Source organism: Podarcis erhardii (assembly GCF_964252035.2).
Source record: "Podarcis erhardii genome assembly, chromosome: 8".
NCBI lineage: Eukaryota > Metazoa > Chordata > Lepidosauria > Squamata > Lacertidae > Podarcis > Podarcis erhardii.
The window spans coordinates 4,659,562-4,677,887 of record NC_138499.1 but is presented as its reverse complement, the minus strand read 5'-3'; the positions used below and the strand labels follow the sequence as shown (position 1 = coordinate 4,677,887).

Here is an 18,326-nt window from a genome sequence, read left to right as displayed (position 1 = left end):
GCTAATAGCCGCTAAGCCGCTAATAGCGCTAAGCCGCTAATAGGGTTGCTTCGCAAGACAAAAAAAACGCAAGATGAAGAGACTCGCGGAACGGATTCTTTTCGTCTTGTGAGGCACCACTGTATTAAAGTTCAAAGCATGGCAGCTGAGGCTTCTCTTTTTCTTTCCCCCTGGCTGGTCCTCAGGTGGATGGAACCCATGGTCACTGTGGGGAGAATGCACCCGGGACTGCGGAGGAGGTCTGCAGACTCGCACCCGGACCTGCCAGCCCCTTCCGGACGATGGCATCATCTGCGAGGGAGTCTTAGAAGAAGGCCGGCTGTGCAACAGGAAAGCTTGCAACCGTAAGTGGCTTGTGTTTCCAGCTCACCACCTTCCTGATCCTGACATCTGTGCAGAACCGTTGTTCACATTCAGGCCCCATTAAGGTTTGCACCGGACTGTGGGTTGCGTCCAATGAAATCATTACATTGTCACGAAGACTTCTGCTTGCACAAAATATGTTTCCCTTCCCTTCCCTCTCCTCGTGCAGCCTTCCCCCAAATTTGCTGTAGATGATGGTAGGAACCCCTGGAACTGATTTTGGGGTGTGTTGAGGGGGGAGGAGAATCATAGAATCTTAAGAGCTGGAAGGGACCCAGGGTCATCTAGTCCAACCCCCCCCCCCACAATGCAGGAATCACGGCTAAAGCATCAATGGCAGATGGTCATCCAACCTCTGTTTAGAGACCTCCAAGGAAGGAGAGTCCACTGCCTCTTGTGGGAGTCTATTCCATTGCCAAACAGCTCTTACTGTCAGAAAGTTTTTCTGGGGTTGGACTAGATGACCCTGGGTCCCTTCCAACCCTATGTTTTTAATATTTAATGCTGTATTGTGTTTAATGCTTGATTGGGAGCCACCGAGAGTGGCTGGGGAAACTCAGCCAGATGGGCGGGGTATAAATAAATTTATTATTATTATTATTATTATTATTATTATGGTTCTATGAGATCAGGAGAACCCCTGTTATCAACAGGGACCAACAGGGAATGTGCAACTCACCCTTATACATAATCTCCAAGATTCCTCAGATGAAAATTATTATTTAAAAACTATCAGATTCTGGTGAATAGGACACACTACCGTGGTTTGCCTTAAGGCAGAGTTGTGGAATCTTTGGAATCTTTTGCAATCCAGCTCCAACCTGCCCCAGCCAGCATGCCCAATGGCGAGGGTCGGTGGGAGTTGTCATTCAGCAATGTCTGTAGAGCAACAGGCTCCTCATCCTTGGTCTAAAGAGTGTTTGCCTTTTGTGCATCCTGACATTTCTCCGTCGTTCTGTACTGCTATGTCTTCCTATAAATGCAAATCAAGCAGCCAGAAATGAGAGCTAAATGAGGCCAATTAATCCCCCCGTTTATTGAAACAAGCAAGAGATCATGGTGGAATGGTAAGGAGGAACATCTTACATGTTTGTACCAGTGTGAGAGCCAGTGTGGTGTAGTGGTTAAGAGTGGTAGACTCGTAATCTGGGGAACCGGGTTCGATTCCCCGCTCCTCCACATGCAGCTGCTGGGTGACCTTGGGCCAGTCACACTTCTTTGAAGTCTCTCAGCCCCACTCACCTCACAGAGTGTTTGTTGTGAGGGAGGAAGGGGAAGGAGAATGTTAGCTGCTTTGAGACGCCTTCGGGTAGTGATAAATCAGGATATCAAATCCAAACTCTTCTTCTCTTCTTCTTCTACCAGGCCTGGAGAAATGGTATGTGGGCACTGCCTAGCTCATTTTCAGTATTTCCCACAAATTACAGTAACTACTACGGGCAGGATAATGTGCATGAGCCTTGCTGATTATAATTATACCTTTATCTCCAACTTTTCCCGTGGTTTTCAGTGAAATACATTTGATTAGACCTTCTGACCAGTCCATTCCCCTGCAGCCTGGTGCCTTCCAGATATTTTGAACTACAACTCCCATCAGCTCCAGAGGCAATAGGAACATAAAGAGCACAAGCATAGCTCGCTGGATCAGGCCAGCAGCCCATCTAGTCCAGCATCCCGTGTTCACAGTGGCTGACCTGTGAGAAACCTGTGAGCAGGATGTGAGCACAAGACCACTGTCCCCTCTTGTGGCTTCCAGCTTTCCCTAGAAGCACAAAACAAAGATGCTTCATCTTTAAAAACATGTACAAGAGATGAAGGGAATTGCAGCCTTTAAATGTCCACCTGAAACTTGCATTAATTAATGGCCGTGGGGTGAATATTGCTGGCTGATCGGATTGATAACAGAGCTTTGTGGAAATTGCATCTCTGTCAAATTTCAGTTTGAAATGTTGGTTTTGCAAGCAGCCCAACAGCTTGCCAGAGGATACAGCAGTCCATAGACCTGCGGAAATAGTGGCGATGATAAATTGTCATGATAAATTAAGCGCCTGCTGGCTCAGGCCCATGACCCATACGCTCCAGCATCCTGTTCTCACAGTGGTCAGCCGGATGCCTCTATCGGGAAACCCACATCAGGATTCGAACACAAGACCACTCTCTCCTCCTGTGGTTTCTAGCAACTGCTATTCAGAAGCATTGTTGCTTCCAACTGCAGAGGCTAGAGGCCATGAATTTGTCTAGTTTCCTTTTAAAGCTATCCAAGTTGCTGACCATCCTGTGGCAGTGAGTTCCACAGTTAAACCATATGCTACATGAACAAGCCCTTTTCTTTTATCTGTCCTGAATCTTACAACGTTCACCTTCGTGGGACACCCACGAGTTATAGTGTTATGACGGAGGGAGAAAAGCTTCTCTCTATCTACCTGGTGAGTTCAAAACCTCTGGAGAGCACCATGTTGGGGAAGGCATGCAAAAGTTGTTGGTGTGTCTATTTTTTTTTTTTAAAAGAAATTATAACTTTCTTCAAAAGGAAGGGGAAAGTGGACTTCCTTAGCAGAGTTACAGGTAGGTAGCCGCAGTGGCGTAGCGTGGGGGGTGCAAGGGGTGCCAGCCGCACCGGGCGCAACATTTTGGGGGGCGCACTCGGAGCTCTCTGCCCCTACCTGGTCCTGGCTCACTCTCTCTCTCACAGTGCTGGCTGTGCGAATCTGATCCGAGCTGCCGGGTCGCCGCCCACTGTGGAGGGGGAGGGTGCCAGGCGTGCATTGCGGAGCGGAGAGAGAGCGAGGGAGGGACTATCTGGGGGAGGGAAAATGCAGCGGCCGCCCAGCGCAGAGCTGAGCGCAGGAGAGAACTACATCCGACCAGCCCAGTTTTGGAGGGAAGGTGTTAGTTGCGGCGGAGCCCTGGCGCCCCGGGAGGCTGGCCGGGCCGGTAATGGGGCTGGCCGGTGGCGCCGCTGCCATCCTGCGGACAAAAGGGCTGCCGCCCCCGGCCGAGCCCCCCCCCCCCCCCGCGAAACCAGGAGCAGCTCTCTGGTGCTCGAGGGCTTCGCAGGCCCTTCATCTCCCCTCCATTGGCGCCTCAGCCCCCAGCCCTGCCTGCGCGGCTCCTGCGTCTGGGGGCGCGCTCGCGCGGATGGGGTGCCGCTCCCCGCTTGCAAATGGTGCCCGTAAAGTCACATCAGAGACGCCCCCGGGACCCAGTTGCTGCCTTCTTCCCCGCCATGTGATTAAGCCTCGCACTACTTTGTGGCAGTGGTGTAGCGTGGGGGGTGCAGGGGGGGCCGGCCGCACCGGCCGCAACATCTGGGGGTTAGGGTTAGGGGGCGCAAATCCACGGGTTAGGGGGCGCAAATTACTTGCCTTGCCCCGGGTGCTGACAACCCACGCTACGCCACTGGGTAGCCGTGTTGGTCTGCCGTCGTCGAAACACAATAAAAATAAATTTAAAAATTCCTTCCAGTAGCACCTTAGAGACCAACTAAGTTTGTTATTGGTGTGAGCTTTCGTATCTGAAGAAGTGTGCATGCACACGAAAGCTCATACCAATAACAAACTTAGTTGCTCTCTAAGGTGCTACTGGAAGGAATTTTTTAATATATTTTTTATTTTGTTTCCTTAGCAGAGTCATGGATGCAACAGCCCTTGCTCAGAAAAGGTTGAGCCCTGGAAAGACTAGAATGATTTCACACGTTGTTTGGCATTTCCATAAAGTTAAATCATATTGTAGCTGGAATCTTTAAATGGAAACTTTCCACTGCATTAGGCTTTCATCTTTTCATTCCCTTTGACTAATTTGTCTAGACGGGCAGAGGGATCCTTGCCAAAGTTTCCCCTTGTTGACTCGCCTCTATCTGTGCTCTATCAGCTCTCCAAATAGGCGTGGGACTGAGGGCCAGGATTTGATGAGACGGCGGGAGGTTTGTGATCTGGATCTCATGCAGGTTTTTATCCTATTTTTTTAAAAAATGAATCAAATGCACCTAAGTGCAGAAGGAGGGAGATTTGATATTTCCTCCTGTGTCCATTTCCAATTTCTTTCAGTGGCTCCAGGATGGGTGGGGTGGGGTGGTCCTCTTCCTCTTTCCTTTTCTATTTTGTTTGCTTGTTTGCTTAAAGGAGAACCTCATCTACTTGTGTCATAAAACAGAATAGCTAAGGCATTGGTTTTCTGTAGCATCGGAGCAGCAATCAATTTCTCCCTTTCCAAATCCAGTTCAATTTCCCCAGAGGAATGGCGGCATCCCAGCCTTTGTACTTTAAACAGAGTCTTCCAAGCAGTTCCCTCTCCCTCTGTTGTTGGTTAGTCGTTTAGTCGTGTCCGACGCTTCGTGACCCCCTGGACCAGAGCACGCCAGGCCCTCCTGTCTTCCACTGCCTCCCACAGTTTGGTCAAACTCATGCTGGTAGCTTTGAGAACACTGTCCAACCATCTCGTCCTCTGTCGTCCCCTTCTCCTGGTGCCCTCCATCTTTCCCAACATCAGGGTCTTTTCCAGGGAGTCTTCTCTTCTCATGAGGTGGCCAAAGTCTGGGAGCCTCAGCTTCAGGATCTGTCCTTCCAGGGAGCACTCAGGGCTGATTTCCTTCAGAATGGAGAGGTTTGATCTTCTTGCAGTCCATGGGACCCTCAAGAGCCATAATTCAAAAGCACCAATTCTTTGGCCATCAGCCTTCTTTATGGTCCAGCTCTCACTTCCATACATCACTACTGGGAAAACCATGGCTTTAACTATACCGACCTTTGTCGGCAAGGTGTTATCTCTGCTTTTTAAGATGCTGTCTAGGTTTGTCATTGCTTTTCTCCCAAGAAGCAGGCGTCTTTTAATTTTGTGACTGCTGTCACCATCTGCAGTGATCGTGGAGCCCAAGAAGGTAAAATCTCTCACTGCCTCCATTTCCAATTATGGAGGCAGAACGCAGCCATTAGGACCATCAATTGCCCTCTCCTGCCCTGTGTTTTCGGATGCAGTGAAGGCTCCTGTCCTTTCTGCATTGCTGAACTGAGATTCAGTTCCTGTTCTAGCCACCCTCTCAGTGTGGGATTGAGGGACTGGCATGCAACACTGTAATTTGCCCCAGGCTGCAAACATGAATTGGGTGCAGTGCCCACCCAGAATTTAAGCCAGTGTGTCATGCTGTCAGGTCTCTGCCCCAAGGAAGTTACCAGCTGGTGGCAACCACAAGGGAAGAAAGAAATAAACAAAGACCAGCCAACGCCTTCCGCAGCCTCAGATTCTAACCCAAGAAAAGCAATAAAGGGCACTAGCATTTCATAGGTGGCGTTAGCTTTTGCATATAAATGCCGGCTTCTGAGTGTCTTCCTAGCCACAAGTCTGATGCCTCCAGGGTCTTGGTGAGAATTACTGTTTATTGCAGATTGAAAACAGAATTACTTCAGGTTTAACAACAGCCATTTTCCTTTCCCCCAGCTGGTGTCTTTTCTTTCCGTCCAGCCAGTTTGGTCTTGTTGGTTGTTTTTTTTTGGGGGGGGAGGGAGAAAAGCCGGTCTGTAGGACAGCATCCAGAGTTTGTAGTAATTTCTGTTTATTGCTTGCTCAAGGCAAAGAACCCAGCGATCCCTTCCTTGCTAATTCAGACACGGAGACCTCTGCCATCTATTGGACGTGGACCAAGGTAGCGGTTTCACAGGCCAAACACATCTCAGCAGCCAGCAACTAACATCATCTGACCATTATGTGAGGGGGGGGGGGGAGAGAGAAGAGATGTATTTTGTCTAGTGGACAAGGAAGGAATGGTTTGGTGGAAAGCAAGGAGAAAATCTGGCAAGTTCTCATCTGGGATCTGACAGCAGGTGCTCCCAAAGAATTTGTAGAATATTAACAGAATTATAAAACCATAGAGATGGAAGGGGCCCAAAGAATCATCTAGTCTAACACCCTGGAAGGAAGGAATCACAGGTATTCCCATAAAAGAGTTGCTCTAAAATCTGCATTTACTGGAGTTTAGCATCAAATTTGGTGATAGGGGACCTTCAGCGCCGTTTCACCAGCTGACAGTGGTCTAAAGCAAATCTGATCACGGTCTACAGCTGCTTGTTAGCATCTGAGACTTGGCACACCTTGTCACAGGTATGAAGTGATGGAGAAATTGGTCAGTTTCCATTATTATCAGTTTCTCATTTCTCCAGTCTTAAATTCCGTTCTCCACAATTCTGCATTCGTTTGTGATTTATTTATTTTTTAAAAACCAAGTATTTTAGCCAATTTTCTCCAGATAGGCACATTTTTCCTAGTAGGATGCATTTGTGTAATGATATTTGTGTAATGATAATTTGTGCATTTCATGAACATTTCCCCCTTAATATATGCATCTGAACAGTGGTAATTGTTAAGAACAACCGTGTTTCTGTTTGTGTAATGTTTCCGTAGGCAGCAGTTAGTGAGCTTTACATTAAGATGCAAAGTGAACTGGATTTCTCCCCCCTCTCCCTCCCTACTGTTGTGCAACAATAACTATAAATTCTTCAGCAAACCGAAGTCTGAATAAGAGTCTACCAGTTGCATGCTCCTTTAGGCCTGGGATGCTACAGGGCTTCTCCATGCCCTTGGCATGATGGGAAATGTAGTTCCCATGTGATCAAGAGGGCCTTGGAGCAATCAGGTGTCCAAACGTTGATAGCCAGAGCCTCTCAACCTCCCCAGCTGTCACAGCACAGTTGTTTAGGGTTGGACAGGACTGATCCTTGTTGCTTCTTAGGAGACCTTTGTGGGAATGTTCAGGGGTGCAGGAGAGGATATATTATTTGATTATAGCCTTTCCAACTTGTATTAACAAGTTCACAATTTAGCAGAGTAACATTCCACTTTATAAACTTGTAGCGGATGCATTTTCTCAGGCTCCCTAAAGCCTCTATAATAACTGTTCTGGTATTTTCCCCTTATTCCCTCATAAAAGATAAGACACAACACAGTCTTCTATAAAAGTATAAAAAAGAGTTTACTCACATTCTGTCCACAATCAGATCCCAGAAGGCAGACTTAGCTTAGAAAAGTAACATACACCTGGAAACTGTCTCCTAAGGAAACAGTCCCTCTGTCCTCTTTTGGCTGGAAGCCAAGAGAGCATCTTTGGCTAAGCAGATGTTGCTTCTTCGATGCATGTGGTCAAAGAGAGAGAGATGGCTGCCCTGCCCTGTGCTTTTGTTGTTACCTGCACAGGTGAGGCCACGCCCACCTCTAGTCACATGCAGAGGAAGTCTGTCCCAGCCCAGAAGGAAACAGGAAGTTTACCTGCTGGCTGGACAAACATCCCTCCCCATGTGTAAACATGTTCACTCTAGGAATGTTGTACTTGATTGCTCTTGTGTTTCACATCCCACAACCTTGAGTCGGTCATGCTCTCTTAGCATAACGTACCTCGCAGGGTTGTTGTGAGGGGAAAAATGTAGGAGAGAAAGCCCTGTTAATTCTTGGAGAGAAGGTGGGCTTTAAATGCATTAGAATTATGACTGGAAAAGTGGGCAGACACTTGCCTCAAGCCTTCATGTGTTGGCAAAATAATCAGTGTTCCGGAAGACATTTCTAATTAATTCAGACTTCACACTGGAGTCTAAATTAACAGCGGAGAAGAGAAGTGCTTCTTTAAAATAGTTATGCAGCAGAACTAGCAGTTTCCACCCACCCCTGCTTCAATTCAGAATATACATTTCCAAACAGCCTCCTCACAGTATGTGATGCTAAAACAGTATTTTTCTTTTTGTCATAATTAAACCTTTCACACCCAAAATACACAGAAAGTTCAGAAAATAGGAAGGGTGTCTGTTCTAGGAAGACTCTAGCTACATAGAACAGCAATGTGCCTCCCTCTGAAAGATCAATACATCTCACAATACTGTAGGTATATTCAGTGGTAGGACACCTGCTTTTATGTAGAAGGTCTCAGGTTCGATCCCTGGGAATCCCAGGGAGGGCTGGGGATATTTTTTGTCAGAAACACTGGAGAGCATCTGCCAGTCAATGCCCTAGAGCAGGGGTGGCCAACTCCCAAGAGACTGCAATCTACTCATAGAGTTAAAAACTGGCAGTGATCCCTTTTTGGGGGTTCAGGTCAAAGTTGTTGAGCTTCTAGATCAAGGGAAGTAATAGTGCCACTGTATTCTGCTCTGGTCAGACCTCACCTGGAGTACTGTGTCCAGTTCTGGGCACCACAGTTCAAGAAGGACACTGACAAACTGGAACGTGTCCAGAGGAGGGCAACCAAAATGGTCAAAGGTCTGGAAACGATGCCTTATGAGGAACGGCTAAGGGAGCTGGGCATGTTTAGCCTGGAGAAGAGGAGGTTAAGGGGTGGTATGATAGCCATGTTCAAATATATAAAAGGATGTCACATAGAGGAGGGAGAAAGGTTGTTTTCTGCTGCTCCAGAGAAGCGGACATGGAGCAATGGATCCAAACTACAAGAAAGAAGATTCCACCTAAACATTAGGAAGAACTTCCTGACAGTAAGAGCTGTTCGACAGTGGAATTTGCTGCCCAGGAGTGTGGTGGAGTCTCCTTCTTTGGGGGTCTTTAAGCAGAGGCTTGACAACCATATGTCAGGAGTGCTCTGATGGTGTTTCCTGCTTGGCAGGGGGTTGGACTCGATGGCCCTTGTGGTCTCTTCCAACTCTATGATTCTATGATTCTTTTAGGGATGAGGAAAGCCCCATTTGGGGGGGGGGGCTGCAGGGCAAATATGTTGAGCTTTTTTTTAAGGGGAGCCAAACTTGTTGAACTTCTTTGAGGGGAGCCATGATCTACCAGTGATCTACCACAGACACCCAGTGATCTAGGGGCAGATCACAATCTACCTGTTGGACATGCCTGCCCTGAAACTGATGGACTATGCAGAATTAGTCCATCTGTATAACAGGAAGAATTCAAAACTAGAGGGACCAGAGATTCTCAGAAGATTGGAGTAAATTTACGGACTATTTGAAACTCATGCTGGTAGCTTCAAGAACACTGTTCAGCCATCTCGTCCTCTGTCGTCTCCTTCTCCTTGTGCCCTCCACCTTTCCCAACATCAGGGTCTTTCCCAGGGAGTCTTCTCTTCTCCTGAGGTGGCCAAAGTCTTGGAGCCTCAGCTTCAGGATCTGTCCTTCCAGTGAGCACTCAGGGCTGATTTCCTTCAGAATGGAGAGGTTTGATCTTCTTGCAGTCCATGGGACTCTCAAGAGTCTCCTCCAGCACCATAATTCAAAAGCATCCATTCTTCGGCAGATCATATTTTTACCCCCAAAGAGGGAACTTGCAGTTGAGCTCAACCGATGGGAAGACTTTCGCAGGTTGAGGAGCAAAGACCATGATTTCAAGCTGCTTTGAATTGGTGCTTGAGCAGGGTGAATTCCCATCACCGTCACCTACCCAGCCAATTAATAAATAAATCCAAGCTGAAGCAACAGTATGTCAACACGCTCCCTGGCACGTCGTCGCAAAGTGCCAACGCCTGTGGGTTTCATGAGACGGTGCCACAGAGCGGGCTGAGAACGTCACCAGCAGCTCCTGTTTACTCTCTGAAAACGATAGCAGTGAGGGAGCCAGTTGAATTGGGTGCACGCTGCCGTCTGGCAAGCAGCAGCGTCTGACATTTCAGAATATACTGGGTATATGCAGATCAGGCGTGGCAGAGGTTTCCCACTCCTTGTTCTGCAGGCTTGGTTCTCCACCTCCACCACCACGCCAGGCAGCTGTCGAAACTGATGCACATCAAAGGGCTGGCTCGCTCAACACGCTTCTTTCAGAAACAACTTGGGGATCCATATGTTTTCCCTGGCATTCAAAGGGTTCCCGATCATGGGTTTGCTGCTGGCTGCCACCCACCCCTCAAATGCCCCAAAATACCACCCCTTGTGAGATAACATGAAGCGTCTCCCTCATACTCCCAGGGTGACGGAAGAGTTCTTCTGCATCAGCTGGGCTTGTAAACAGTTCCTTGACGTGCTATGCGTGGGATAAGCCTGCTGTCAGTCAGTAATGCCTTAATACTCCTTCGCTGAGAGATGACCTTTTACAAGATCTACATCATGAAAAAAATATTTTAAAACCCCACAAGGATTGCTGTGGCAGATCAGGCTTCTGCCACAGGTTGCGCGACATGAATAATGAGTCAAGGCACTGACATGGCACATTGACGCACCTGACAGTCATTAGCGGAGTGAAGCACCTTTCCCACGAAGAAAGCCTACAGCATTCTGCATTATTTAGCTGGGAGGGAAGGCAGCTAAGGAGAGGCACGATGGAATGTTTCTAGGCATGGGGTGGGGAAAGCAGATAGAGGGAACTCTCTTCCCCGGCCTCTCTCATCATAATGGAACTAGGACTTTGTGGGGGGGGGGGCGGAGAGGAATCTGGTGCAGTTCACATTGAAAGGAGTATCTACCTGATTCACACTTCCCAAAACAATGCACAAAGTGAAACACAACCTATTCACTAAAAGCCTTGCTTCCCCGAATTTTGCAAAGCAGTTGGTCAGTCAAATCTCTCTCACATAAATGGTAAAGGGCGTATATTATTGAATGATGAAAGGCGTATATTATTGAAAACAGCTTGCGGGAAATGCATCTGCTGGACAAAAGTGCATACCAACATGTGTAGGATAGGAGAAACCTGGCGGCGAATTTTGACGAGGACGTAAAAACAGCGACTGATTTTGCAATGTAGAGAATGGAAGATTCTGACTCATCTGAGGCCATGTACCTCCTCCATGAGATGCCCGAAAGGTGGCAACATGAGAACAGGGCCTTTTCTGCAGTGGCTCCTGGTTCGTGGAATGCTCTCACCAGGGAGAAAAAATTAGGCACCAGATGAAAACCTTTCTCTTTAACCAGGCTTTGGGCTGCTTAACTTCCCAGGACCTTTTAAATGTGTTTGTGTGAAGGGGGTTCTTGTTATTATTATGCAATTTGTGTCCTCATTTTGCATTTGTATGTTGTAAACCACCCTGTGATCTTCAGATGAAATGGGTTATACAAATTTTAATAAAGGAGGAGGAGGAGGAGGAGAAGGAATGAGAACCTGAATTTGACAGTTTTGCCCATGCCAAATTAGAACTCAGGGTCATCCCTGTAGGTTCTAGACAGACCAAAGGAGCTTAATTCTTGATACATACCACACAATTTATTCCGAAGAGCATAAGAAAATAAGAAGAGCCCGCCTGATCAAGCCAAGATCTAGTGCAGCATTCTGTTCTCACAGTGGCCCCTGGGAAATCTGGATGGAGGACTCAAGCACAACAGCCCTCTCCCTTCCTGTGCATAGCTGTCAACTTTTCCCTTTTCTCACGAGGGATCCTATTTGGCATAAGGGAATTTCCCTTAAAAAAAGGAAAACGTTGACAGCTATGTTCCTGTGGTTTCAAGCAACTGGCATTCAGAAGCTTTGCTGCCTTTGTCTATGGTGGCAGAGCGCAGCCATCATGGCTAGAGCATGCTGCTGACAATGCCAAGGTTGCAGGTTCAATCCCTGTAAGAAGCAGCTACATATTCCTGCATTGTGGGGGGGGGGTTGGACTAGATGACCCTCAGGGTCCCTCCCAACTGTAGGATTCTGAGAAGCACATTTCTGAGTATCTCCCCTACCATAATTTCAGATACAACAGCGCCTTTGCCCATGAATTTGAACAATTCACTTTTAGAACCATCCAAGTTGCTAGTCATTACAGACTCCTGCAGGGATGAGTTCAATGGTTCCACAGGGTTGGTTGCCCAAGATCCTTCAAAAAGAGGACTGTCCTCTGTAAAGGAGGGCACATGTCCACCCTGCTCTTATAGAGCCACTGAAGGCCCAGGACCCCCTCCTCACTTAATTCGAAACCTAGGGCTAGAAGAATTGATGCTTTTGAATTCTGGTGCTGGAGGAGACTCTTGAGAGTCCCATGGACTGCAAGAAGATCAAACCTATCCATTCTGAAGGAAATCAGCCCTGAGTGCTCTCACTGGAGCTGAGGCTCCAAGACTTTGGCCACCTCATGAGAAGAGAAGACTCCCTGGAAAAGACCCTGGTGTTGGGAAAGATGGAGGGCCCAAGGAGAAGGGGATGACAGAGGACGAGATGGTGGGACAGTGTTCTCGAAGCTACCAGCATGAGTTTGACCAAACTGTGGGAGGCAGTGGAAGACAGGAGTGCCTGGCATGCTCTGGTCCATGGGGTCACGAAGAGTCGGACATGACTAAACAACTAAACAACAACAACAAGGCTAGAAGCACCTTTGCTGTTGTGGAACTTCTGGTGATTCATAGACCCTCAAAGGCTCCCAGTTCAACTCAAGACCAGATTCTGGGGAACGGATTCTGATTTTGAGGCGGGTTGTCAGGTGGCCTCAATGGGGGCTTTTGTTTTTGTTCTCCCAAGAAAGAGACCTTCTTAAAATTCAGGCCTTTTGCCCCATCAGCTTTAATTAGCAACAGGCACAGCAGCTGAGACCAGGCACGCCAGCAGGGGAGCAGAAAGCAATCACACAACTCATTAGCAAGCGAGATCAGTCATTAGGAGCGGTTCATCAGGTGGAACCCGGGTGCCGAGCAGGAGAAAGGCCAATGGGATTATCTCCCGCTGAACAAACTTGCTGGATCCTGCCAGAGAATTTGTCTTCTTCCTCGCCACCAGCAGGAACCATGCTGGAAAGCACAGAAGTTCTGTTAACAAAAAGAGAATATATATATAAAAATATATATATATAGAGAGAGAGAGAGACATTATCAAATTTCGAAAAGCTTCCTTAACCTAACAGTTACCTAGTCCAGCCCACACTTTACCATCTTCTCTGCAAGAATATCAGGGGCTACTTTGTCAAAAGCCGTACTGAAATTAAACTTGTTGTCTTCGTCTTTCCACTTGTCTCTTTAACAACCATCAGCCACCCAAATATTGCTGAGCATGTGTGTTATACTTGCAGACACACAGAAGATTAGCCTTGGTCTCTAATAGCAGGACTGCTCACTGCTGCTGTTCCCAAAGATAAGAGATGCACTCTGCATATTGTAGGGTTGGGAATTTTCCTTGAAGCGCCCACAGCTATGCAGCTTGGTTAATGTAAGAACACGAGAACAGCTTGCTGGATCAGGTCATTGATTCATGTTGTTGTTGTTGTTGTTGTTGTTGTTGTTGTTGTTGTTGTTACTCTGCCCATCTGACTAGGTTGCCCCATCCACTCTGGGCAACTTCCAACAGGATATGCAAAAACACAACAACAACAACAACAACAACAACAACAACAACAACAACAACAACAAATATCACACATTAAAAGCCTCCCGATACAGGGCTGCCTTCAGATGTCTACAGAAGGTTGTATAATTATTTATCTCTTTGACATCTGATGGAAGGGCGTTCCACAGGAATAATAATAACCTAGTCCAGCATCCTCTTCTCATATTGGCCAACCTGTGGGAAAACAGCAAGCAGGACTCAAATGCAACAGCCTTTTCTCCTCCTGCAGTTTCCAGCAATTGGTAGTCAGAAGTATTGCTGTTTCTGACCATGGAGGCAGGACAGAGAAGAGCCCCCATCTCTTGGTCTGGTCACTGAGGTCCAGCTCTGAGGACCTTCTGGCAGTTCCCTCACTGTGAGAAGTGAGGTTTCAGGGAACCAGGCAGCGGGCCTTCTCAGTAGTGGCGCCAACCCTGCAGAACGCCCTCCCATCAGGTGTCAAGGAGATGAGTAACTACATAACCTTTCGACGACATTTGAAGGCAGCCCTGTTTAGGGAAGTCTTTAATGTTTAATGTTTTATTCTGTTTTTATATATGCTGGAAGCCTCTCAGAGTGGCTGAGGCAACACAGTCAAATGGGCGGGGTACAAATAATGAAATTATTATTAAAATTCTTCTTGTTGGGAGCCGCCCAAAGTTGCTGGGGAAACTATTATTATTATTATTATTATTATTATTATTATTATTATTATTATTACTGTGCTTCTTCACGGATGCCCATCCCTTCTAAGCTAAACCATACCTTTATGCTTGGAATGCCGTGGGAACGAGGAAGAGGTTGCTGGGGGTTAAAAAGCATTGATGGTGTCACCGCTTCTAAAAATACTCCTATGTTTTTAATAGCCGCCAGGCAGAAGTTCAACAGGGGCTTTCTGGTTTGGTGTTTCTATGGGGAAATGGTCAGTACCGATGCAATAGGTGCTTTGATTACAAAATGTTTCGACGTGTGCTTTGCTTTGCATTTGAAATGAAATTTCATGGTGGGGGGGGGGAAAGGCTTTGCAGAATCGGTGGGTGGTTGATTTACGCTGGACCCCCCCTTTTTAATCCTAGCCAATGGACATTACAATTCCCGAAGCCAGTCACTGAGGTCCACAGATAACCGGAAGAGAGATGATGCTGACGACATGCAACAGTATGGGTACCCTGCACCTCAAATAGGTAAGTCATTAACACAACTGAAAAGAGAATAAGGTAGTCATTGACTCGGTTATGTTTACCAGTGTATAAGGTATCTGAGAAAGGAAACTGATACACAACGGCTTCACAAAATTCCTGTATGACCCAGCCAGAGCTAAGCACATTTTAAGTCCAGTTAGTTTCAACAGAGCACAGATTTGCACATGTTTAACTTTCCCATTAAAACCGATGGAATTTAAAAGTGCTGGGATGTGGCAGGGCATGTGCAGCCGACACAGATTCCCTGTGTGGATCGTGCATCACGAAATGAGACATATGCAGAATTTAGTAAACTAATCTATGCAGTCATTGGATCACAGCCCTAACAATTTAATACATTCCAGCTCTAATTTTTCTGGAGGCTAACACCACTTCTGCTAATCCTTGGGTATTTGATGTTTAAATGGTGCATAATTTTGACTATAGGAGACGGAATTAATTCTGACTTGGAGGAGGCGAGAGCAACCTCATTTGAATGTGCGATTCAAGGACAGAGGGGCCTGCGAAAATGCACAAACCAGACACTGAAAAGGCAAAGCGGTTTTTCAGTCCTTGCAGTCGATACTTCTCTTCGCCAACAGCATCATAGAAGGGGCCTCGGCTCGGCAGCAAAGCAAAGGCCTTACAGTGGGAGTAGCCAACGTGGTGCTCTCCAGACACCAGTAGACTATAACCAGGAAAAGCACCTCCACTAGGCAGCATCAGAAATGTCAGCCTCACCTCCGACTATTCCTCTGGAGTCTCCACACTTGGAGATTTACTAGCCTAGCCATACAAAAATGTCTTGTGCCTCTGGCCTAGGACCCTCGTACCTATGGGACCGCCTCTCCCGGTATGCCCCACGGAGAGCCTCAAGGTCCATAAATAGCAACACCCTAGAGGTCCCGGGCCCTAAGGAAGTCAGATTAGCCTCATCCAGAGCCAGGGCCTTTTCAACACTGGCTCCGGCCTGGTGGAACGCTCTGTCTCATGAGACCAAGGCCCTGCAGGATCTGATCTCTTTCCGCAGGGCCTGTAAGACAGAGTTGTTCCACCTGGCCTTTGGCTTGGAGCCAATTTGATTCCCTCCACCTCTTTCTCCTTTCTTTTTCCTTTCTCCTCCTGTGATGAGGTTGCATTCTAATATTTTAATGTTTCGATATTTTAATGTTGTATTTTAATCTTGTTTTTAAGTTGCATTCATTCAACTTGTTTTTATTATTGCTTGTTAGCTGCCCTGAGCCCAGCCTTGGGTGGGGAGGGCGGGGTATAAATAAAAATTATTATTATTATTATTATTATTATTATTATTATTATTATGCCAACTCTGAATGTTTCTCCCATCAATACCAGCCACCATGGCAATGGGGAGAGATGATGGGAGATGATGGGATCTTTGGTTTTGCACCATGCTGGATACTTCACACTTTACATGCAATGTTGTCCCAGGCCACTGCCAGGTAGGAGGGCCAGGAATGGTACTGGTCAGCATTTTGGAGAGCCCCCCGCCAGGTTGTAGCAGACAGCCCTGGGCCAGATGTTGACATGTTCTGCACCCCGACAGGTGATCCAGCTGCTGAGGAGTGGTCCCCATGGAGCGTGTGTTCGACCACCTGCGGGGAGGGCTGGCAGACTAGGACAAGGTTCTGTGTGTCGTATTCCTACAGCACACAATGCAGCGGGCCCCTCCGGGAGCAGCGGCAGTGCAACAACTCCGCCGTCTGTCCAGGTGATGACCTTCCACGCCGCGCATATAATTCTCCCTGCCGCTACCTCCCCAACCACAGGGAAGTGGGCGCTATATCTACTCATCTGCATTCTAATAGGCTCTGCTCAAAGGTTACGTGACTTCTGCAACAAAGGAAGCGGAATTCTGCAACCTGAGTTGATTACCTCCCACCCCCTAAGCAAATTTCTGCAATTAGTATGCATACTTTATGGAGCTACGCCGGGTGCTAAGGCCCGCAGCCCGAGGAAAATGGATTGTATTCCTCTACCTCCATCATTTTGACATTTCACCCATGCTCCCTAGAGAGACAGAAACTTGCTTTGCAACTTGCAAGACATTCACAAATCCACTGACTTCACTCTGGCCACAAAAATGTTGCCAACTTGAGTGGTTTCTTAAAAAAAAAAATCAACAAGCAAGCAAGGTTATTATTGAGGTCACGGTGTTGGAGGGATTCATTCTGTCTGTGTAGCTTCCCATAAAAAAATGACCTGATTATTTATTATTTACTTTTGGATACTAATTGGAAGATGAGTAATATAAAGGTAAAGGGACCCCTGACCATCATGTCCAATCATGGCCGACTCTGGGGTTGCGGTGCTCATCTTGCTTTATTGGCCGAGGGAGCCGGCATACAGTCATGTGGCCAGCATGACTAAGCCGCTTCTGGCGAACCAGAGCAGCGCACGGAAATGCAGTTTACCTTTCCACCAGAGCGGTACCTATTTATCAATTTGCACTTTGATGTGCTTTCGAACTGCTAGGTTCGCAGGAGCAGGGACCGAGCAACAGGAGCTCACCCCATCGCAGGGATTCGAACCACCGACCTTCTGATCGGCAAGTCCTAGGCTCAGTGGTTTAACCCACAGCGCCTTTTGGATACTAATGGGAAGATGGGTACTATCCCCCAGGAATAAACCTCATTGAAACCTCCTCATTCACACGTCACAAGCATTACTTAAAAGCGTAAATAAAACACAATTTCTTCATGTTTACAAGGATGGCTTTGGATTCTAAGTCTACATGATGGGAGCTAGTTTCTTACAGTTGCTTCATGAAGGAGAGAGATGGGGGGGAGCTTGGGAGTTTGGCAGGAGGCCACAAAGTACATTTCCCCCTCTCTTCTAGTCTCAATGCTTCCCCTTTGCTGACTGGAGGCATGCAAGTTTGCTTATGCTTAAGATGAGCAATAACCAAGCTGACAGCTCCTTGGTTGACCTCCTCTGCTTTCATTTCAGTCCATGGGACATGGGACGAGTGGTCTCCATGGAGCCTGTGCTCATCGACCTGTGGCCGAGGGTACAGGGATCGCACACGGACCTGCAAACCTCCTCAGTTTGGCGGCAACCCTTGCGAAGGACCCGAAAAGCAAACCAAGTTCTGCAACATCGCACTTTGCCCCGGTAAGTTGGCAAAGAAACTTTCCCCATTTGCTCTTCAGCGGGTGAAGTTTTTGGCTCAAAGGGGCACCGATGAATTAGGAAACTTGGAGGCTCCATACCATAATTTCTCCCTGTATTTGAGAGTTCCAAATTGCCTCCCCTTGTTTTCTAGGCAAAAGGAACCCATGCATTGCAGCAGGGTTTGCAGACTGGGGCCTTCCAGATGTTTGGATTGCAACTGCGATCAGCCTCAGCCAGCAACATCTGGAAGGCACCAAATGGAGAGAGGGTGGATGAAGGGTTCTCAATCTCATATTTCCAAATTTTGCACAAATGCAAATGCAGTTTGACACAATTTTCACTTCATTGGTGTCTACCTTCCTCCCTTCAACACACACACACACACACACACATCAATGAGCCCATTGAAATAACATGATATGGACAGAAATTGCAAAATTGCAAAGATAAAAGAAGTGG

General features: G+C 47.3%; 1 protein-coding gene across 4 annotated transcripts in view; it reads left to right on the top strand.

Moving 5' to 3' along the window:
• The window catches only part of ADGRB1 (adhesion G protein-coupled receptor B1), a 381,906-nt gene that overhangs the window by 161,634 nt on the left and 201,946 nt on the right, over positions 1 to 18,326 (top strand). For all 4 annotated transcript variants that reach the window (XM_081873967.1, XM_081873965.1, XM_081873966.1 and 1 more), the window contains exons 3-6: positions 186 to 344; positions 14,631 to 14,738; positions 16,300 to 16,464; positions 17,703 to 17,867. In XM_081873967.1, coding sequence (XP_081730093.1) covers positions 186 to 344; positions 14,631 to 14,738; positions 16,300 to 16,464; positions 17,703 to 17,867 — 597 coding nt within the window. The remainder of the gene's footprint in view (positions 1 to 185; positions 345 to 14,630; positions 14,739 to 16,299; positions 16,465 to 17,702; positions 17,868 to 18,326) is intronic.